General features: G+C 44.3%; 1 protein-coding gene across 1 annotated transcript in view; it reads left to right on the plus strand.

Moving 5' to 3' along the window:
• The window catches only part of Sobp (sine oculis binding protein homolog), a 170,880-nt gene extending 151,174 nt beyond the window's left edge, over positions 1-19,706 (plus strand). The window contains exons 7-8 of the mRNA XM_029554635.1: positions 1-479; positions 17,807-19,706. Of these exons, the coding sequence (XP_029410495.1) occupies positions 1-476 (476 nt within the window). The 3' untranslated portion in view covers positions 477-479; positions 17,807-19,706. The remainder of the gene's footprint in view (positions 480-17,806) is intronic.
• Positions 19,707-23,892: the final 4,186 nt, after the last annotated feature.

The raw sequence follows: 23,892 nt of genomic DNA on the forward strand, positions 1-23,892 counted from the left end.
CGGGCCCCGAGGCGGCAGCCGCCTGCAACGTCATCGTGAACGGCACGCGCGCCGCGGCCGAGGGCGCCAAGGGCTCGGAGCCGCCGCCGGAGCAGCCGCCGCCGCCGCCCGCGCCCAAGAAGCTGCTGTCGCCGGAGGAACCCGCGGTGAACGAGCTGGAGTCCGTCAAGGAGAACAACTGTGCTTCCAACTGCCACCTGGACGGGGAGGCGACCAAAAAGCTGATGGGGGAGGAGGCCCTGGCGGGGGGCGACAAGTCGGACCCGAACCTCAATAACCCTGCGGACGAGGATCACGCCTATGCTCTGCGGATGCTGCCCAAGACCGGCTGCGTGATCCAGCCTGTGCCAAAACCCGCGGAGAAGGCTGCCATGGCGCCGTGCGTCATCTCCTCGCCCATGCTCAGCGCCGGCCCTGAGGACCTGGAGCCGCCGCTCAAACGGAGGTGCCTCCGAATTAGAAATCAGAATAAGTAAAAGGTTTGTATGCCAGCCTGGGCGTTCCTCCACCCGCCAGGGCCCCTTGTCTTGCTTCCTGGAAGGCAGGGGCGAGCTGTATTCCTGTCCTCTCCTTTACATGTTTCACAGTGCTCTCTGTGTGGTCGTGTACCATCGACGTATTGATCCAAAGCCTATGACACTGGGTGATTCTTTAGTAGACTCATTTCCGTTTTACAGCTAAGAGCCAAGATCACTCAAGCCCAGTCTTGAACCTGTTGAAAAACACTCTTTAATTACACTTTTGTTTTCTTATTAGGTTCATGCCTAATTTATCCTGCTGGAAAAGAGCAGGATGCGGAAGGGGCGATTACTTGGGAAATCTAAATGTTCAGTCATTAGGTTGCAGAGCAGTGAAAGTCAGAGAACCCACAAGCTGGCTACCCACCTCTAGCGCTGTTAACCTTCTTGGCAGCTGTCCCAGCTCGCCCAACTGCATTGATGACCTTAGGCGTCCATCTGTGAGAAAAGAATAAAAGCCAGCCTTCTACAAGCTTGTGCATGCCAGCTGATCCCAGGCCACCAAACCACCTTTGCTTGCAGGGTAATGGAGCAATGGCTTATAGCTCCTGTGCAGTTTCTTCCTTGAGCCTGGCACCAGCCCACCAAGCTTTGCTCACCAACTTGCCACCCCGCCCCCTCGCTTTGGAAGCTCAGTGGCTGAGCTGATGGGTCCCTCACTTCATACAGAGGGAAGCTTTGACAAGTAAAGGGTGGCCTTGCTGAGGGCACATCTCTGCCTCCTATGACTTCTGAGTTCTTCTTAATACCCAGAGGGCCACTGAGGCTGAGTCAAAGATTTCTGTGAGGTGGTGGGGAACCAGTCTGTGAGCCACTGTAGCTGCATGCAATCACATTTGCTCCTGCTAAGACTAATGGTGGAGGCATCAGGTGCACATTACCAAGAACAAAGAGATGACTTAGATTTTGCCCAGTCAGAACCAGTCAGGGAGAAACTGTCCCCATGTTCATTTCAGGCCTGTCCACCCAAACTCAGAACATAGCTCTCCCTTTTATGCAAGTGGGCAAAAGCAGGCCAAAGAGTCACTTTATTAACATTTATAAAGAGGAAGGGAAGAGAAATGAGTGTTTCTGGAGCACTTAAACACTGTTCCTTCCAGGGGTTAGGGGATATGAAAAATGTGCTACTGGGCACCTTCAGTCTTGTGGGATATAAATCCTGGTAGGAGGGCAGCCTGGGGGAGAAAAGACAGGAAGAATATCCCTCACATGCGTGTGCTCTCTGTGAGTGCTTGCACTAGTTGTTTGGAGCTAGATTTGTAAAACAATTACTTTCTTCATTCTACTGTTGAGGAAACTGAGATAGATTTCCCAAGATTACCTAACCTGTAAGCAGAGTTGAGATTCAAATCCAACTGTTGAACTCCAAAGCTATATTTTCTTTAATCACTATAGGAGAATTAGCTAATTTGTTCCTTCATTACTTTATTTACTAACATTCTTCCATCTACCCCTGCTGCCTTTGAGAAAAAGTTCATAAAATACAACAATAGTGAGCCTCTATTTGCCTACTTCCTTAGTTTTCAGTTAGTCTTTTAGTATGGTTTTCCAGCTACAAACACAAACCTACACCACAACCTCTTTCTCCACAGTGGGGACTTAGACACCTAACTACCGCTAGAGGTTTGAGTGAAAGGCCAGAACGGATGCAGAGGGCTTGCTGGGTAATGCAAGAATCTTTCTCAGCCAGCAGGGTTTAAGGGTTCCTTTTCCTCTGACAGCTTTACCAGCAGGAGGAGAACACCTGAAAAGAGATCTCCATTCCTTCTTGATTGGCTATCTACAAGTGATGCTGTCTGAAGACATGGCCACAGCCTTCTCACAATCAGTTCAATTGGAAATGCCCCTGATTTGTTCACAAGAGTAATCTAATCTGCTTCACAGAGTTTGGGTGATGGGAAGATCTCTCTCTCTCTCTCTCTCTCTCTCTCTCTCTCATACACACACACACACACACGCACACACACAACCACCTCCACAAAGCACTGGGAAGTGTCATTTAAATACATTCTATTATCCCTCACTCAAGTAATATTAAAGGAAGAGTGGGAAGGTGAGAGATCTTATTGCCACTACTGAGGTAAGAATGACCAGGGCAAGAAGACCATAAAAGCATAAGATCTATGGTAGTTATTTGAATGATCTATGTTTCTGAATGAATAATCAGGTGAGGGTCTTGGATATGGATCACAGAATCACTATTAAAAATATTAACCTGGTATGAGCCAATTTCAGAAGATTCTGTGACCAAATTTCCTGATAGCTCTTGTGGTTGGAGAGTGCTTTTTATGATGGGACCCCCCCCAAGAAATTACAATCTTTCTTTAAAGTCAGAAATACTCAAATTTTGTGGGCAACGGAGAGGTGACAAGGCAAGAGATTTGAGAGAAGGGAGAACCACTTTTCCAGTAAGTCACCCTCCCATACCCTCAGTGGTCCCATGTCACCTCACAGCCTCTACCTGCCATAATTTACTCATTCTCTGGTCCTTTTTGATTTCCATGCACACGAGGTGTTTTTTTCCTACATCTTTAGAAGCTCAGCCTATTCATGTGGTTGAGGAAATCGGAAATACATCCATTAACTAAGGACTGCATCGCTTTTGCGCAAAGTGGAAAGTAGTAATAAAACAAAGCGAGGGCTGGGGAGATGGTTCAGTGGGCAAAGTGCTTGCCATGCAAACATGAGGAGCTGAGTTTGGATCCCCACAGCACCCATGTAAAAACTGGGGCATCTTGGCTTACACATGTAATCTCAGCACTGGAAGGCAGGAGGCCCACTGGGGCTTGCTGGTCAGACAGTCTAACCAAATCGGTAAGCTCCAAGCATAGATGTAGATAGACCCTGTCTCAAAAAGTTAGGTGGAGAGTAATTGAGGAAGACATCTGATGTTAACCTTCCATACACACAAACAGCAGCAGCACAAAATGCAGGCTGGTGAGAGACTGCCTGTGTGCCTTTGGTGATTCAGAGAAGAGCCTGTTAGTAATGACATGCAACATTCTTCGTTCTCCTTACTGTGTCCACCCTTTTCATACCACATCATGATTTTAAAGACTGTTTAAGGTAGACCCAAAGCATGCAACTTGAAAGCAGCAACCCAGTTGTCGTTGCCTTCAAAGAAATAGACACATTTGTTAGTTCTTTGCAAATTACAACCTCCCTTTCCCATTTTGAACTGAGTCTGTTCCCTGTTACCTGACTTTATTCATTCTTGTTTTTTCGTATGACTAGAAATGACTTCAATGGGCAAATGTTTTCCCCAGATGCAGAACTGATTAAGTTTAGTTGAAGATTTTAAAAGGTTGTAAACTCCTTTTAATCTTCAATGTTTAAGGTTCTAAATACCAGTCCCGCAGCTTCTGTAGCTAGAAAAAATACCCTCCAAATAATAAGGAAAACAGTGCATAATCATTTTCCAAACTATTCTATCCACAAAGAATTCCATTTATAAATGGAATATTCCTTTCTTTGTCATTGCCTGGAAGCTGGGTGGATAGCTGTTTGTATTTGTACATTTTCTGAATTTCTACAACTTCCACTTGTTTATGGTACTTTGGGGAGTTCAGAGTAATCATGTGCAAATGTTTGAAAATATTCAAAAGAAAATATTCCCCCCTCCTCAGTTTTCCAGGGAAATCACACATTCTCTTTAAATAAAATAATCAAAATTGAAAAAAAAATGCAGACCAGGAGTAACCCTTTCACCCCCATTCTTTTTATTTTCCTGGAGCAGTAGATTTATACAACTCCTACCTTGTGGCTCCTGAATTTCTTACATGTTTCTAGAACTGTAGGAATGTATAGGAAAAAACAATATGAGCGTCTTCCCTGGGTCCAGTTCCACAATGCTCCTCCAGGCTCAGCAGTAAAAGCTCTACTTTTTTTCTTTTCTTTCTTTTTTTTTTTTTTTAACTTGGGGAAAACTGGAGGAGTGTGTGTATGTGTGTAATTTTGGTTTAAGCATGGGATTAGTTTCATTAGGGAAGCGAAAGGTTGAAATGCTAAAGAACCCTTTTGCCAATTATGTTTCTCAAACTGAGAAGTTTAAGAGACCAAACTCTCTGGGAGGAGGTTGGAAAGTCCATACATTGAAAGCAATGCTATGGGTACAAACGGGAAGTACCTGGGCTTCTAGGCCACACTGGCTATTCAGTGTTTCAGCGTTTAATGATTAGAAATACTCATTGGTGACAGCCTAAGTTAAAGGGTTCGCCTGCTTGCCTATCAGTATGCAGTTGGCTGCGTAATTCTAGGTGGAGGTACTTTAGAGAGCCACTGACAAGCCACCAGGATGATGTCCTATACCCTGGCGATGGTGAGTGCCTGGGAAGTGCCAGCTGTGGTCACTTCAGCCTCCAGTAGAAAGCTTTCTGAATGAACAGCGGCAAGATGGGACACAGAAACATCCCATGCAGTGAGCTTCTGGCTACCTCAGAACCCATGATCAGGAGCTTGAAAAGGGAGGGTTCTAATGTGTAAGAGTGAGTTTTAGATATGTCAGTCACATCATGATGAAATATGAAATGATATATGACCATACTCCTGCTGCTCCAGGGAATTTATTACTTTGAGATACAGCCATAACCTTCCCATTTCAGATTTGCTGTGACTAAAATGGGGCAAGGGAAGCATTTTGTGCACAAGTTTCCACAAGGGTGCCACTGGTCCTGGCTATGCTCCCCCAGACCTCCTTTCTGGTCCGTGTGGCAGCTCCCCAAATCTGGTCTCCTATCCTTCTGGGCTGGTCTGTGGATAGCCTTCAACACCTTCCCTGACAATACATGGAGAGTTTTATGTGCCTATTCATGGAGGTGTTGTTTTGGGAGAATGAATCCATAGATTTTTGGCTCCAAAGAAAGTAAACCATTCATCTCTAAAGAATTGTTTTGCTTTTAGTGAGTAATATCTGACTTGGAGAGTTTTTTTGGTTCTCTAAGAAAGCTGAGTCAATAGTATGTAAGTACTTACTGTTGGCAGCTTGTGGACCTAATACCACAAAGTCACGGTTGTAGTTACACGTGTCTTGAAAAGATTACCTTAGTAACAGAATGCAAAAAGTTTTAAGTTACCATATCCAGTGAGTGCCTATGGTGACAGAAGAAAAGGGAAGCAAAAGAAAAGAAGCAAGCTAGAGCTTGAGCAAGCAATACTCCTCTTGAGCTCTCAAAGTTCACGCTGTATGGGAGATGCTCTCCTTCTATGGAAAAATGCCACTGAAGCCTAGGGAGCTGGCTGACTGGAGTCACAGAAGTGGGCAGGTCAGTAAAGATGGCTTCTGGGGGCTATGTCTGGGAATGGTAGCCATTCTTCCTGACTTCCAGCATAGTGGAAGTGGGGATTGGAAATTGGAATATGGGAGGCATTTGACCAACTTTAAGAAGCCATTGCCCAGAAGGGCCCTAGAAATGGGCTCCATGACCAGGCCTTAATGACTGAGTCCTTTGTCACACTGAAAGTGGCTGCCTGTGCATTATAATGCAGTCACTTACACCTCCCTTCCTGCAGACAAACCTTGTTGAGAGGCAGGAATGTCTGAGGGACCCAAACACATGATAGCATGGAACACTTACCTCATATGTGGAACACTTGCCTCCACACAAACATTCTGCCTTTTCCAGGTTCCTCTGTTCAAAAAGATCATGCCAAAGGGACAGTGAGGTCATTTTATTTTCCTTCACTATGTCCAGCACAGAATTCTTTTGCATCCTTCAGTTGCCATGTGAAGTGCATTCATATGTGGATGGATATTAAAGCAATGCATTCTCTGTGTGTAAACAGTTTTTAAGTGCCCCATAGGCATCAAGGCAATTCATTCATAGAAAGAAATAAACCAACTTTAAGAGATGAGCAGTTCAGCATGGGCTGTGTTAAGGGGCTGAATCAGATGGCAGCTCTGATACCAACAAGGTGGTACCCTTCTTTAGAGCTGTGGGTCTCCGCACTCTTCGGCTTGAGAAAAAAGTGGGGTAGAGTTAGAATTGAGCATGCGTAGCCAACAGCAGGGTGGGAAAGCACACACAGGGATTATTTTAAGGTTCATTTACAAGATGCTAGTGAAAATGATTGGAGCAAAAGCAAACAACAAAACAAGCCACGGGATTAGTATCTAGTGCTTTAAAATAGCTCCTGAGCGTACACTTAATTATTCTGAAGTTAGAAAGCAGATGTGACCTCCCTGAGATCCTGTAGTTCTGCTACTCCTAAAACTAAATTACAGTCATAAGCCAAAAGATAAAAAGCTGTGCAGGTGTGCTACGTTGCAAGCGCACAACCCTGAATAAGGTGAAGCCTGGGCACTGGATGGCCTTCCTGTTGTAGCCTTGGGCCAGGACTGTGACAAATCCAAGCTTCACTGTGCCTACTATCCCATTGCCCCTTCAAAATTCTGATGGCAAGCTGTGTTTTGTTTTGAATAAAACAGGAAGCAAGAAGGTGACCAATAGCATTTTAAGAATCAGAAGGAGATGCACACTTTAGGAACTCATTTGATATGACACTTGGGCCTAATGTCCAAAAGACACAATTAAAAAGTATACCTCTCAGGGCTGGAGAGATGGCTCAGCAGTTAAAAGCACTGGTTGCTCTTGCAGAGGACCCAGGTTCAAATCCCAGCACCCACATGGTAGCTAACAGCCATCTGTAACTCTAGTCCAGGGGATTTGACGTCCTCTTCTGACCTCCATGGGCATTATACAACACAGGTGCATTTACATACATGCAGGCAATATACACATAAAATAATTAAAAAAATTTTTTTAAAGTATACCTCTCTATTCTTTGCATGGCTATTTCCATAGTCAAAGTTTTGTGTCTTGAAAATGAGTGGCATTTCCATTCAACATGTGTGTCAATTTGTAATGATATCCTCCTGTAGCTGGCATAGTTCTCCAAGTATTTCTAAAATGTTACCATCTCAAACTTGAGACAACCTACAATAACAAATTATCTAGAAGCAAAGTGATGCAACTGCATTTGGTGAGAGAAGGGGAAACCCGAGTTCATACTTCCACTCCTGTTTTAGAGCACGGTCCTTTTCTAAAGAAACACACACACACACACACACACACACACACACACACACACGCTTTAAAAATTGTGCAGATTGGGTATTGTGGGAGCAAGAATGACCAGGTTTAAGTTTCTCTGCAAAGTTCTACATGCCATCAACAAGCCTTTTTGATATTTTAAACCCATATTTAGAGTAATTTTAAGATATTTGGAGCACATGTGGTTAAATGTAAAACTTTGTCATTATGATTTGTTAGATGCTTATACTTTAAATATTTATAAGCCATTTTTAAGTACTTCATCCAAAAGCCCTCTCCCTCTAGAATACTGTAATTGAGTGATAGCCAGGCACCATTTTGTAAGATGCGGAGAAGTCATAGCATGAAGCCACACTCTTCCTGCTTTTCTGGTTTTAATTCAAATGCCATTTTTAGTAGATTCAGATTTTTTTAAGTGTAAAAGATCCTAAACAAGGTTTGTTGTCTGCTATTTAAAAAAATTCCCCAGGGCTCAAAAGATAAAGTGTTCAGACTTGAACAGAGTTGAGTTCCACTTCTTTTTCTTATCCTAAGATAAGAAAACTTCCCATTAGAGTGTCATGTCTCAATCTGTGTCCATGTGAGCTCAAAGATCATAATTTTCATTTAAGATGTATTAGGACAAATTGTTAGTGGATAGAATAGGGACTCTTTACCATTTTCCTCCAGTCATAAGACATAGCAGCCTGTCTGAGGAGCCTGTTTGGGCACTTATGAAAAAGTGGAGGGGAGAACTTTTTCCAAACTCAGAATCCACTTAAGCTTCAGAGGCCTTAAATCTCAGATTTATCACAAGCCCCCGGAGCTCTCACTCTTATGGCTAGCAAAATACAGCATTTTGGCAAGAACAGGGGAAGAGAAGGCTTAAGAAGGCTTGTAAACCTGCTTGGACATCTATTAGTGCTTACCAAAACAGCGTTTTCATGAGTTAAGTGTAAATGAGTCAGAAACATATAGATAGAATTTCTTTTAAAATACACATGGGTTTAAAAATTAAAGCCAAAATACTTGGCAAAATAAGGTTTGGTTTTAGCCAAACCCCAAATGTTTGAAAAAAAATTCTAAGTTTGCCAAACCAAAAATACACCCAGGACCCTCCATTTCTCCCATTTGATATGATTACATCATAAACATAGGACCTAATGGCTATTTTCATATCCCTCAAGATTTGAGCAATATGAGTCTCAAATACTGATAAAAAAACAATGAAAAATTGAGTGGAAAAATATTATGACTTTGCCTGTGAAAATGAGGGACACTGGTTCAGGACTCTAGTTTTTATTTTGACAGCACTACTCACTGATTGATGGACTAGCCACCTTGTTGTTTGTCTAGTCTCTCTCTCTCGTTCTCTCTCTCTCTGCATATATTATCATTTGTACAAGAATAATAATTTTCTGTTTTGTTTTTCGAGGTACGGTCTCATGGAACCCAGGCTGGCCTTAAATTCTCTATATTGCTGAGGATGACCTTGAACTTCTACCTCCTGCCTCTACTTCCTGAGTGCTGAGATTGCACGACTGTACCACCATGCCCAGTTTATACAGTGCTAGGGATTGAACTCAGGGCTTCATGTACGCTAGGCACACTCTACCAACTGACCTTCAGGAATAATAACTTTTAAATGTTCAATATTTGATACTGATAGATCCATAATTTGTACTTGATTTATGTATTGCAATCCATAAAGCTTAATAAACATCTAGTCATATCCAAAAAGAGGAAGGCAGTTCTTTTTGCTCATTCAGTGTTTAGAGATAGTCTCCATTTATTTCTCTGGAGGATAAAACAAACCCATTTTCCACTAGCAATATGTAATGCTTTCTTATTGTGCTACTAAAACATGCTGGAGGACAGAGAAATAACTATAAAAAAAGGAGAGCAGAGTGGGAAAGTTTGTGATAGGAGCCCTTATTCAGGGAGAGTTAAGAGGCAAGAAATAACCAAGGTCAGTTGTAGAAGCCAGTAGAACCTGCAAGCCAGTATGATAATCAAACAATGGACTTCATAGAGGAAGGGGCTGTGGCCATGTTACTCTTATTGTAACCCATTGCCTAGCTTGGAGGCAGACAGAATGGGCATGGTGCATTTGTTGAACAAGTGAAGGATAAGGGTCTCTTGATGGTGTTGCTTAAAGCAGATGAATTCAGAGTTAGCTTCTCAACCTGAGGAGGGACAGAGGCTGGGGAGGGGGTAGGGTTGGAAGCATGGGAGAGGCAGCACAGTGTCAAAGAACAGGTGCCCCAAAAGCAGGCTGTGCTGCACTTGGCTAGCACGAAGGGCTTGCACAGAGGATAAGGAGCATGGAGGACAGCGAGATGAGGGACAGGGGATGGAAGGATTGATTCTGGATGTGTTGGTCATTATAATCACTGTGACCTCAAGCAGAGGAGTAACGATGAAATCTGTGAGGACAATTACTTTAGCAGTTGTTCATAGACTGAAAGGAAGTGAGGAGACACTGGCATTGCTGAAGCTGATCTTCACATCCTGATGACAGGCTAATTACCAGCAGTGGATCTTATCAATAGAAGGTGAGAGGCATTGGCTGCCATGTCTGTGTTATAAGTATGTAAAGGCATCGTAGCAGGGCAGACACTGTCTTTCTTTGCCCCAGGTAGGCCTTAAGTGCTTTCATGGCTTATGGTAGAAGGAAACCTCACAAGCAGTAGGCATTCCAAGTCCAAGAAAGGGATGCTGGTGGGCCCTAGGTTGCCATGGAAACAGGAATTCACTCATGCATTCATGTCCCTTCCCCTGCAATCCCCCCCCTCCCCCTGGCCAGCAGCTATGAACTGAGGTCGGCTCAGGATGCTGCCTGGCAGCCTTGACTTGTTTGGAAGAGTTAAGAATATTAGGGGCTGTGTGGGCCAGGCATGATTTCTAGCCACAAACTTCCCTGAATGTGGACCCAGAAGGTTCTGCAGGGACCACAATGATGGCCCAGCCTCTCATCCTTGATCTGAAGAGCAGCAGAAAGGCCTCAGGGGTGTTGTTTTCCCTCAGACACCTGCAGACATTTTTTCAGAAGTAGAATCAGATCCTCCCAAGTCCCGTGGCTCAATAGTTCGGCCTCCTATTGAAGATGTCCTTTTATCTATTTTCACTTCCCAGGGTGTAGAACTAAAGCCTCCACACAGGAGCAGACTCCTGGTAGAGAAGGAAAATGGCAGCATGGCTTTATGAGAAAGAACTGCCTTGTAGTTGGGCTGGCCTGGGTTCAACCCCAGTGGAGCAATTTACTAGAAGGAAGAGTTGACTTCACCTCTGTGAGCCCCCCTCAGTGTATTCTAAGTCATGGCATTTCAATGAGGGACAGATAAGGGAGCATTAAAGTGTAGATCCCTTAAGAATGCCAGTTAATACCTAGTAGAAAGGCCACACTACCTTGGGTAAAGCCCAGGGTTGGAGTGAGACCTGTCTGGATGTGAAAACTGACTGTGTCGGGGCTGGAGAGATGGCTCAGTGGTTTGAATCCCAGCACCCACATGGCAGCTAACAACTGTCCATAACTCCAGTTCCAGGCGATCCAAGAGCCTCTTCTGTCCTCCGGCACTGCACAACACAGGTGCACTTCCCTACAAGCAGACAATACATGCAAACACATAAAAATAATAAGTAAAATATTAAAAAAAGAAAACTGTCACCAGCTATGAAGATTTGGGCAAATTCTGCAGCATTTCTTCACCTGCATTTTGCCATTAACTATATATAACAGTTTATATATCAAGTGCTTTCTACACACAGGCAATGTTCTGTATGCTACATAATGGCAACAGTGCTGGGCGAGTTTTAAGCCCATTTCCCAGATAAAGTTGATAGTTTTTACCCAGAATTGTGCAGTCAGTAAATAATGCTGGGATTTGGCAGCAGCTAGCTCCAGGACTCCGTGCAGAGCCATCAAAAATGTGGATTGAAGGTAACCCCGGTCACGTTGAGTTTTCAGCACCGAGTTCTCTGGCTCATAGATGATTACTATAAGAACTGTCCTGGTGGTTCTGCAGCCCAGGACTTTGCATGTTGTGAAGTTCAGAAGTTAGAGAATCCATTGCAGAAATCCTCATAGAATTTCTCATTTGACGTCTTCAAATAGAGGCCAAGACAAAAAGCGACTGTTCAAGGTCATGGCATGACAGATTGGAACCTGAGTCTCATCTGCCATTCCCTCCAGGGGGACACAGGATCCGATCAGAAGTGCCTAAGTTACACACCCTAGACTAAGGACCAGGAAGACATTTTACTACCCACTGCATGGCTGTCCCACGTTGAGCAGCTGATTTCAAAGAGGAAATAGGCATAATCTGCATATCTGGGCTCAAGAGTCAAAAGGCTGCACAAGGGCAGTTATTAACCCTCTGTTCCATACTTCGCTGGTTTAGAGGAGGAGTCAGTATTCTTGCTCTTTTTATAATGTCATTACCACTAATTTGGTGCTTTCTCCCTCTCTGCTACTAGTCATAAAGAATAAAGATGGGAAGATTGCCCTTCTAAACCTCAACTAAAATCTTAAAATCTGCTATGGGCCCTCAGGCCCTGTGCAGCAGCTTGCCATGGGAAGCTGCTCCTCCCCCGCCCCCGCTGTTCCTTCTTTGTCACTTAGAATGCCTATGCTCAGATAACAGAGAAATAGCAAGTTCAACCTTGACACAATCAACATCTGGCATTATTGTCCAAGGCAGAATTTTGGAAGACAACAGTGTTTTGAGATTGTGTGGTAGAAATGAATAGACCCTGGCCTTTTTACTGACACCTCAGACTCACTTAGTTCACCTGGGACGTAGCATATCTACCCAGGGACACCTGCTCAGGTCATAGAGATGGCACAGGGAGCAGAGCTTCAAGTGGGAGGGCCCTGTTGGATCATATGAAAGCACATTAGCTGGTTTGTGTATTAAATGGGACTTGAATGAAAACACCTTTTTTCTTATCAAAGAATTTTTCTTGTTTGCGAAAGCAAGGGAGATAGGTGCTACTTGTCTCTGGGGCCCCTTCCAGTCAGACGCCATACCCACCCCTTGTCAAGGTAAAGAAACAGAGAAATGAACGTGGACCGGGGGTAACACTCTGGGTAAAGGATCATGGATGAGGTTCTGGATGCTAGGCTCCCAACCAGCTTAGCTCGTGACCTTGAGCAGATAATTTCCTTACCTGAGAGATGAAGACCATCATAGATACTTTGGTTATATTGTTTCTGTGAAGCAAGTATATAAGTGAAATAAGGATAAAATAAACTTGTTTTCAACAGGATGTGGTAGTACACACCTGCAGTCCCAGCACTTGGGAAACAGAAGCAGGAGGTCATCTTCAGCTATTTAACAAGTTTGAGGCCGGCCTGGGCTATATGAGACTCTGTCTCAAGGCAAACAAAAATAAATTATAAAATTAATAAAAAAGCCTTCTATTTGGTTTAAAAATTAAATATGCATGAGTCTTCTTAGTTTATCAGAGCCACAGGGTAAGTGGCTGCCATGGTAATGAAGTTGCAGTTCACACCAGAACCCAGTGTGTGACCTAAGCTTAGTTAAGGTCCACCTCAGCCCCTAGACCCTCTCCTTACAAAGGGTCATTTCCCATTATATGCACTCTAGAAAGAAGAACTGTTTCTCAATGATTTTCATTATTTAATGAGCTATGAGAAAAGAAACATTGTCCATTTCGAAAGTAAAAAGTTTCCAACTTGGTAAAAAGCCATTTCAAAACTCTTCACACAGCAACAGTTGAAATGGAGGGAAGGAACCACTTTTTGGCAAAGTCTGATCAAACTGTAGCTCTGCTTAGGATGGGCTTGGTGAGGGACCCCTATCTGGCATCACACCCAGAGTTTATCAGCTGCTGCAGGCAGCTCTGTTCACTCACCACAGGGCTCTACCCTTGTGAGTGTCCCAGAATAGCTGCCGCTACCTGAGAGCAGTCTGTCCTCAGGGACTCGTTATTGTCCCAGATAAACAGCACAACCTCTGCCAGCACGTAATGGCTGTATTTAACGCTGATAAGTGATGGGCAGCAGTGCTCCAGTGAGTGGATTTCTGCTAGGGCAGGGACAAAGGCAAGCTGGCTTGGCAGTGAGCATTTCTTGCATATCATAGAGTTGATGCCATAGGATTTTAGGCACCTGAGACTAAACAGACAAGGGGAACCTATCTTATAAATGAGCAATACAAGACCTATTGGATTTTGATTCTGAAAATTACAAAGGCATTTGAGGAAGGAAATAAGACTAAAAATTTTGAAATAAACTAGATGAACAGAGGCAGGCTTCCGGGCAGAGATGGTGTCTCACATCAGAGAATGACTGACTTGGAAATGTTGGGCTTAAAATGAGATATTTTTCTCCAGATCTACACTTATTTTTGGGAAATTTCTTGAAATGCAGCAGCATACATCTTAGATTGTAAGTGGAAGAGGTAAAGGTAAGAATGGCCATATTTTGAGAATATCAGCATTGAAAGAACTTAACGGTATTGAGGCATATTTTTTGCTCTCTGTAGTCCTTTGGAAAACTATATGTGGTAAAGGAAGACAGGTAGCTAAATCTCACTGCCTCCCTGATAAAATGGGGGAGTAACTGGCCAGGTGAACAGAGAATCTCTCAGTGCCCTTGCTGGGCAATTAGGATCCGACATGAGGACATTTCCTTCTTCTGGACAGAAAAGGAAAGCAGGTCTGGAATTTGGAGACGGTTGACCATCCATACTCTGTAGAGACCATGCACAGTAGTACTAGGCTCTATATACATTAGAAAGTATACAGTACAAGACACGGCTTCTTGATATGGTTGTATGTGTGAGATATTCCATGTAACATGGGTAAATTTTCCTGCATTCAGATAACTCTCTCATTCAGAGAAAAAACTGAAGTGTGAGGTGCAAGTATATGCACTTCCCAAGAATCCCTTGCATTCAGGAACACTCCGGAAATCTCTGCTGCAGGTATATGTATGTGTGCATGTATGTACATGAAAGAGACTCTGAACCTTTGGACTTAAAGATCTAGAAAATGGCCAAGTGTGGTGGTACATACCTTTAATCCCTGCACTTGGGTGGGAGGCAGAGGCAGGCAGATCTCTGTGAATCTGAGGCCAGCCTGGTCTACAGATCAAGTTCCAGGCCAGCTGGGGGCTACAGGGAGACCCTGTCTCAAAAAGACCAAAAAATATAGCTCTTGTTTCAGGGAATTTGTCTTGTGACCTTTGTGAGGTGGGGGTAAATGGGGGACCCTTGCTTAAAAAAAAAAAAAAAAAAAAAAAAAAAAAAGATCTAGAAAGAGGACCTTCCTTATATACTGATAACAGACTACCATCCAGTTGCTTAAGTTTGTAATCCTTTATATTTGATACTGCCTTTTGTCCTGATCACAGCATGTGAGAGGTAGGGGATGTAACAGAAAGTGTCACCCAGACTTCTGTTATCAGGACTTGGGGAAGGACTGGTAAGGAACAGGTCTAAGGACACACAAACAGGATGGGCATGTGGACCATGGCTCCTATTTCTTGTACCTTTCCTTTGTAGAGATGATAAAATTTAGACAAAGGGGGCAGTTTTCCTGTAGGATCCCTCTGTGTAGCAAGGCCCTAACTTTCTGATATGACCACTTTCTAAGTCTTTAAGTCTGCATCTTTCCTGTTCTAGAGGTTTCTGTGTGTTACCTATCAGTAAAAATGAAGAGAATGAAATCTACGTTCGGCTCCTTATCACTGACACCAGAGTCCATGCCTATGTCCTCAACAAGGGGCTGCCTCGATCCAACTGAAGAGGCTGGCTTCAGGACCACCCCTTCTCAAAACTGGCCAGCAGAAAGAGACTTGTACTGCCATCCTCTGGCCTTTAGGAATGTCCTAGGTGTGCAAATGTGTGATGAGAAGAAAAGGAAGGGCACACACAGTCAGTCTCCTTTCTGCTCTCGTAACAAAAGCTCGGTGTGAGCAGGCTTGTAGAGTGGCAGGAATGGGGCTGCAAAAATAGAGTGCTGTGCAGCTGCACCCTTTAGAACTTTGGGGGAAAACACATATTATTTACCAGACAATAATAGATAGCAGAGAATAATAATGATTATTATAGTGTTTGGGATGGCAAATGCTGTAGTTAAGGTTCCAGAATGGCTCTCATTATAATCCCGTTTTCCTAGTCTCTTATGAAAGCCTAGAAATTTTCTCCAAGTAGGCTGATGCTGGACATATTTGGTCTTTGTCCAAAGGTGATTTGAATACAAAGAAACTTATTTGAGAAATATTCCCTTTTTTTTCGGTTGTGATTGCAGTAAAGAAAAAGAAGCTACATCACTGAAGAAGCAATGGCAGCCTTTAAAAACGGTGGTTTCTGTCAGTCACAGGAAGAAGGTGCTAAGCACCTTTTGTTCCTTTTTCCTGTAAAAGAATTTGGAGGCCCTTTTGGACTCCAAGATGTGGTCACTCTTGGTGTCAGGCCCAGAGGTGGTAGTTTTTCCCCTACTTCCACAGCAACACCCAGGCTGTGCTTGATGAAGCAAGAGAACCGTCCCCAAAATAAGTGGCCCATGTCTTCTAACCTGCTTGTCACGTCTCAGTTCTTTTCCTCTCTGTGGCCTCTGATTCGATGCTGTTTCATGATGGCTTCGTTTGTACCTTTTCTGGTCACTGTTTCTCATTCTCAAGACAGAAAGAAGGGCTGGGCGAATGTGAGCTCTTTATTCAGAGAGAAACATGCCAAATGAAAAGGTTTCCATGGCCTTGTAATTCTACCCCCGGTACATATTTGCGGCGTTTTGCATTTTCGCTTTGGTTATTTAATATACATATTAAACGCACATGGATCTGGTGATCTAATGTGATTTAGGGAGCTCAAGCATTTCCAGTTTTGCACACTGAGAATTTCAAACCTTGTTTTTGGCTGATGATTATTATTGTTGCCATTAACACCACAATTGGGACAGCAGAGTTCAAAGCACGAGCTCCTACTTAGTCCTCCCAAAGGGCACCTGGCCTCCTTGTTCCTGCACTAAATTCATGTTCGTTTCCAGGTCTCTATGGCTTCCAGTTCTCCTTCTATAAAATGAGGAAATTGTGCTATTCTATCTCTAGGGGACCTTCGAATCATAAATTCTACCACCTCTTTGAAATTATTCACTCATTGTTCTAAAAATAACCTTAATGGTTGTAAAGATATTTACAAATCTTCTGTTACCACCTCACATTAGCCAAATTTTACCCGTTCATATTTCTGACAACCCCATTTAACTGGCAGAAGGGAAAAATAGCTTCTTTTGGTGGGCATGGTGGTAGACAGATGTTTAACTCATTCATTTGACAAAATCATGCTGAACACCTATGAATAACCTCTGACAGACTGTGGACCAGGGACTAAATATAGATTCATGAGAAAAGATAGCCCCAACCCCAGACCTCAGGGACTCCACATTTTGCTGGACAGACTTCTAAGTGGCTGCTTCATGGAAGCACCTGACTACTGTCAAGAGACTCTGCCTCTGAATAAGAACTTGGTAGCAAATGAAAGAAACCCATAAGGATGAAAAGGCCAAGCCTCCAATCTGTGGTGTATGTGGGGTGCTGCTCCCCAGGAACCAGTTTGAAAGTTCAGTTCAGTCCATCTACCCAGGATCCCAAGGTCTGGGTGATTTGTTGTCTGCCAGTCCCATGCTCTCGTGTGATCAGGGTGTGAAGAGTTGTCAGTGGCTCACTTTTGACAAGCAAGAGCCACAGACAGGGGTATCTGTTTCTCCCAGCTTCATTGTCTCCAGGAATTTCCAAAGGGAGGCATGTGTGTCCACTGTAACTTTGCTAATAGTGTCTCTCTGGGCCTTCTGTTCTCAAGCACCAGAGCTGATACATGAAGGGAGTGAGGTCTGGTGCTCTGGGGTCCCTCTGACCTTACCTGGTTTTGGAGTGACCTTAGGAAACTCAAAAGATGTCCTGCTGGTTAGACATGAAGTCCTGTGGAGAGTGAAAGTTGCTGGTTGCAAAGGATGCTGTGGTCTGTGAGGAAGGCGTAGTTCATCAGGCTCATTATGGTTTTCCAAAGAGGGCTCAGGTTTCAGTTCTTCACACAAAGCTGGCATGGCTGATCCTCAGCAGACTGAATGAAGCGCTCTGAAATCATGCTGTTGGGGCTCATCTTAGGGCAAACTGGTGCTGATGAGCCACAGCTCTCTCTCATGCATGTTTCTCCCCACCTGCGTGGGGTGGGCAGACATGGGTGGGTAGAGATTTGGTCCAGTTGGTTCTCATGGCCTCTTCTCTTTTCCCAGGAACGCTCACTCCCAGGGTACCTTGCATGGAGAGAGGGCGCGAGCAAACCATGTTAGCCATCCAATGACACCAGCTGGTCAGCTCACCACCCGCTCTGGCTAAAACTCAAGCAAATACGCAGCTTCCTGTCATTAAGCATCTTGGAGGAAGCATCCCTCCCTGGTGGCCTCTAGGCCAGAGAAGCCAGCACGTCTTTGGACCCATCAAGCCAGGCCTCGCCTTCCTGCTGCCTCTAGCTCTGCTTCTCCCCAGAGGAACTTTGGGATTTCGCCCCTAGTTTTCAAAAAAGAAAAACAACACATCACAAGGACCAATGTAGGTATTCTTCCCACCCCATCTTCAAGGCTCAGCGGCTGAGGCTGGAAGATGATACGGATTGGAAAACAAGAATCTTTTTTTAATCTTTTTAAGAACTGCTGTGGTTTTGCTGCTACACTAAGAATTGTGATTTGCATTGTATGGTTTTGGAACTATACTGTTCATGTTTTGGTGGTGGGGAGGGATGGTACTGGAGTCCCAAAACTTCAGATTCATCTCTGTCCAGCCCACGATGCACTTTTAAATGAAGAGGTAGAATATTTTATTGGCTAATATACTTTTCATGTTATTTTTTACAAAGGCCACCTTTATCCTTTTTGATGCCATATTTTCAGTGTTACACTTTTATGGCTTTTAATTTTCGATTTGACAGATGTTAAAAAGCAGCATGGATAGTTTATACTGTGGTTTTTCAGAGACTGAATGCCAAGAGAACTTGGTAAATGTTTATTCTTCTCAGCTTTCTCTTGAAATTCCCCTAAATAGTGCCCCATTTGGGAACAGAGCAAGAGTGTTGAACTGAAGACCAAAATGCCCTCAAGGTGTAAAATAATCCGAGGGGGAATATTTGCTGGGCGTCAGGAAAGACTCGGATGAAATTTCAACCCTGATGGTTTTCGGTGATCCAGGAAGTCAGTGAGACAATCTCTCTATACGCAGAGCCCTTGCAGAGCCCTTTCATGATAATTAGAATGGTATGGGCGAACCAATGAAAACAAGAGGGAAAGTGAGAAAGATCGCCCAGGATTCTGTTTCGCTGTTTGCTTTCTCCTGTCATGGTTAAGAGAAATGTGCAATTTGATCCTCAATCAGTGGGTGGAGGATAACAGGGTAGATTTACTTGTGTGCACTTGTACAGTTGTAGCTGCGAGTCCAGAAGTCCTCTAGAGCATGTGTACTGGCAGGTGAGACAGTCGTGGAGTACCCCAGTCTGACGAGTACAGAAAAAAAGAAAAGAAAAGAAAAAGAAAAAAATCAAAAAAAAAAGAAGAAAACTAAAAAAAAACAAAAAACAAATCAAATCACCTTGTGATTCAGTGTATCTGTTTACTAACTCAAATAAAAGCAATTGTTCCCTCTGGAGGGGTCTGGTACCCCACCCCTCCATGCCATGGAGCCTCAGCAGGAGGTGGCCACAGTGGGAGGGCAGGGCCAGGATGGTTTCACCTCAGCCTTGCGGCACCGGGCCATGGATGCGTGTACATACTGTATTTCTATATTCTCCTTTGTACAGTCAACAAGTCAAGCTACTGTTTTACAGGTGCTCCTTATTTATTAGAGCCTTGAGAGCTTGAGGGACAAACCTGGCGAGCAAGCTCGCTTTTTAAATGAAATTTGGGGCTGGGGAAGGGAGGTGGGAGGGAGGAAAAGCTCACAAGCCTGGGGAGAGATTTATAAAAGTGAACAAAAGAAAAACATCCCAAAACAAATTAAACCAACCAACAACCTAACACCAAACCCACCCATGCAGGAAGCTGCAGGCCCCTCTGGGTACTCATTTTCCTACGTGGTCCAAACTCTCTCCATGACTGGTGTCAAATTCATCAAACAAAAATAAATCTCTAAGAAGAACAATGCACTTACATATGCTTATTTGGCTTTTCTCATTATTATGATCATTGTTGTTATTTTCCTTGATATAAAAAGTACTTATTCTTACCCCATCTGCCCCTGGAGACATTTTTTTAAATGATGCTAGTAAGTTTTAAAAGATGGTGAGGTACTGGGTAGCATGGCCCTTCCTAAGCTGCCATGGGTCATGCATCTCTGAGCTGCCCACCTGTGGCCATTGCCAATGGCATGGTGTGCGTAGAATTCTCTGGGGTCTGTAGACCCTGCCGTCCAAGGATTCCCCAAGTCCTGGCCTTGTTCAGCATTGAGACTTTGGCTCTGAGGTTCAACCAGCACTATACGATGGACACAAACACTTGCCACTGGTTCCACTCATTCTACATGCCATCTCACCGCACTCACCCCATCTCATTCCACCTCACCCCAACTCACTCCATGGGCTTATAAGGAGCTTTCATTGCAGCTCTGCATGGATAGGTTGGGTTCATCTGAAATTACCTGAGTGAAACATCAAAAGATTCTTAAGGTGCAATATGTATCAATTCTAATCAATGTAAATTCAGTCCAATCCTGTGGTTCTACACGTGAAAAAGAAAAAAGAAACCTGAAGCCTAGAAATGAAAATAGAAGTGCCCGTGATCCTACAACTAGTTGATTTAGCTTGTCAAAAAAAGATGTTTATTAAAATCTGAGACACCATCAGCTGTTCCTCTAAGAGCCAGCTTTGGGAGTCCAGCAGCCTGGTTCCTTCTTCGTCTGGAGCCTGGGAGGATCTGAGACTTCCAGGTGCAGGCTATGTTTATGAGGGTAACTTCATGTGAACTCCATGAAGGCAGGCCCAGCAAGGACAAAGACATGCCTAGGACCCAGGGCATCCAGTATCATTGTCTGGGGCAAAGTTCCTGATAGCATTATTCATCTGGACTTAGCCATAGAGAAAAACATTCAGGATATTGATCTTGCTTTTGTCCACACTCCAAGATTTTCAAGCAAACATTTTGACCCTCCTGGAAACAAAAGGTACCTTTGTTCCCACAAGAAGAGTCTGTGGCATCCTCATTAGCCATTGGTGTCCTTTTCTTTCTTTCCTTCCGTTTCCTGATCCTGGTGCTCTCTGAATTCATTCCTCTTTTGGGCCGTCCAAACCACATACAAGGAAAAAATAGAAAAATTATGGAAGCAAGAACTAGTGTGTGCTGAACTCATAAACAGCAGCCTCACTTCCTATTCACAGCATCCATATAAGGAAAGGCCTATTATTTTCCCCTTATCATGTATGAAGAAGTCAGAGCTCAGTGGGTTTAGTAATCACCCAAAGACATACAGCAGGTGTGTTGAAAGCCTAGACCTGGCATCTGACTTGGGGAAAGCTTGTTGACATCTTCAGGAAGTCACTTGGACATTCTTTAAGTTTGTAGCAATGATTCAGTTGTATCTTACAGTGACCTTTGTTTTAGACTAAACCACAGGGAAAGTGCTAAGGGGCATTGTCCCCAGCACCTTACTTGATGTGGAGCAGCACTGAGGACATTCTGTTTTCTGAGAAATGCATCAGGCTATATGTCCTTAGAAGAGGCCAAACCCCATGGAGCACAAGGCCCACACCTGCTGCCCAGGGCACACCAGGAAGAATGAAGCCCATGGGTCCTGTCCCAGTGGCATCTCATTTTTTAAAAAATATTTTATTATTTTTATTTTATGTGTATGTGTATATTGGCTGCATGTAGGTAAGTGCACCCATGTCATGCAGTGCCCACGGCAGACAGAAAAGGCTGTCGGATCCCCTGGAACTGGAGTTAGGACAGTTGTTAGCTGCCATGTAGGTGCTGGGATTCGAATCCGGGTCTTCTGCAAGAACAACCAGTGCTCTTAACTGCTGAGCCATCTCTCCAGCCCCATTTTTTTTAGTATTTTATTTTAATATTTTATGTGTATGAGTGTATTGTCTGCATGTATGTGAGTGCACACGTGTTGTGCATTGCTGTGGAGGTCAGAAGAGGGCTTTGGACTCCCCTGGAACTGGAGTTAAGGATGGTTCGTGGCTGCCATGTGGGTACTGGGAATTGAACCCGGGTCCTCTGCAAGAGCATTCAATGCTCTTAACTGCTGAACCATGGCGTCTTATTTCTAAGAGGAGGATAGGACTCTGAACAAGATGGGCCACCAAGGCTTTGCCTAGATGTTTCCTAGGGCTTATGTGATTGCAGCTCCGGAACATGGATTCACGGTTTTGGAAGCCCACCTCCCTTGCAGGTGTTCGGCTGCTGTGGAACTGCAAGCAGCTCTTAGATGCCAGCTATGCTGCCCATGAGGCACAGCAGTGGGCCCAGCTGAATTCTCAGCAGCTCCCTAGTCCCATCTACTCCCTCTCCTTGCCGGCCAGCCTCACCCACATACCTGCTTTCTTCCTGTCCTGTTCGTCTGCACAGGGGACTGCTTCTACCTCCACGACTTTCCTTCCTCCCCAGCATGTTGACCCTTCAGCCCCGCACAGGCTACACTGCCTATTCAGCCACATACTTCTCTGTGTCCTTGCTAGTCTGCAAAGGCTTTGAGAATGGAGATTGTGTCTTATTGTCCTCATTTGCTGGGCTCAGTACATGGGAAGTCTCATTGTCATCATCATTATTAGGAATATTTATAAGCCACTCCCTTGAAGGTTCACTTCACATGCTAGCCCTACAGAAGGACAATCCTGATTCCCTGAGGTGGTTTTCCTCCAGGATCCTCTACCTCCAGTTTAAATGGACTAAGGACACTTCCAGTGACCTATTCCAGTGCTTTACTAAAGCATCACTTCTGATGCTTTCCTAAACAGTCTTCCCACATCATCTGGGCTCCTCAGAGGTAGGTCCTGTGGCCCACCTAACTCTGCATCCTGGAAGAGCTGCTGAGCACCCTTGGAATTCAAAACGTTGGCTCAGCTGAAATGCTTTGAGCCTTCTTGCCCAGTACTAGAAGAGGATAGTAAAACCCTGAAAACCAGAGGTGTGCGAAGTGACTCTGACAGACCAGCCTTCCTCTTGGACTTCTGGCGCTCACAGGAGGGAGGTGCTGGCACAGAGGAGGACACACTCAGTTGCTGCTCCTGCGTGTTCCTGTGCTGAACACTAAGTTCAGGAAACAGATTAATGTTTTATCCAGAAGAGTGTTAACAATTAGCAGTAGATCATTCCTTGACCCTTGCATGCATTTATAGATAACAAATTAGATTACAAACCCAGAAAGTTCATCTTATTCTGTCACCCAATGGGCAGTTGCCACCATGCAATGTCCCCCTAATGAAGGAGGGACCTTGCTGAGGAAATGACTTATCTATCAGAGGCTTACTCCATGAGAAAATGTGCCAAGGGTTTCATTGACACCTAAATGCTTTATTATTTTTATTTTATGTAAATGAGTGTTTTGTCTACATGTCTACATGCACCTTATGCATGCAGTGACTGCAGAGGCCAGAAGAGGGTGTCGGGTTCCCTGGAACTGGTTATGGAACTTTTTTTAGCTACCATGTGGGTGCTGGGAACTTAGCCCAAGTCCTCTGGAAAATAGCAAGTGCTCTTAACTGCTGAGCCATCTCTCCAGTCCCCACACTCCCTTCTTTACCTCTCACCATTGTTGTCATCATCATCATCACTTTTATTATCATCATCATCCCCACTTCATAGCTAAAGAAGCAGCCGTGAAGATGAAGGGTTTTCTGACAAAGACAATCCAGCAGGGCTCCGGGGCTGAGCCACTTTACTCAGCCGAGGTACTTGGTGATTATATCCAGAAAGTTCACATCATTTCCTTGGTGCCTACACCACAAGAATCAGACTTCTTTGGCCTTGTATTGTGTGTAGAAAGAAGGGGGTGGAAATTAGCTACTCTTCCTCAATACCTGGTTCAGGACAAGACCAAATAGATGGCTGTCACAGGTAATGTTTGAGGGACATGGGATACATGAGATAGGGCTCTGTCGACAGCTCAGAGAAAGGAATGAGAAGCAAGAGGCACTTTGTCACCCATGTTACATTTCCTGGGACAAGGAGAAAGTGTCACCTGGGACCAGGGACTTCTTCCATTTCCCGTTGTTTCAGGTTTCTGAACTGCAAACTGGGTTTTCTCCCATGGCACTTGGCTAGCAGAGGAAAGGATGCTAAACAAGAGCAGTCACTCAGGCCGTAGCACTTTGTCCAGAGTGTAACGGACTCAT

The sequence above is a fragment of the Nannospalax galili genome, unplaced genomic scaffold (genome assembly GCF_000622305.1).
Source record: "Nannospalax galili isolate Female #2095 unplaced genomic scaffold, S.galili_v1.0 scaffold324, whole genome shotgun sequence".
NCBI classification, from domain to species: domain Eukaryota; kingdom Metazoa; phylum Chordata; class Mammalia; order Rodentia; family Spalacidae; genus Nannospalax; species Nannospalax galili.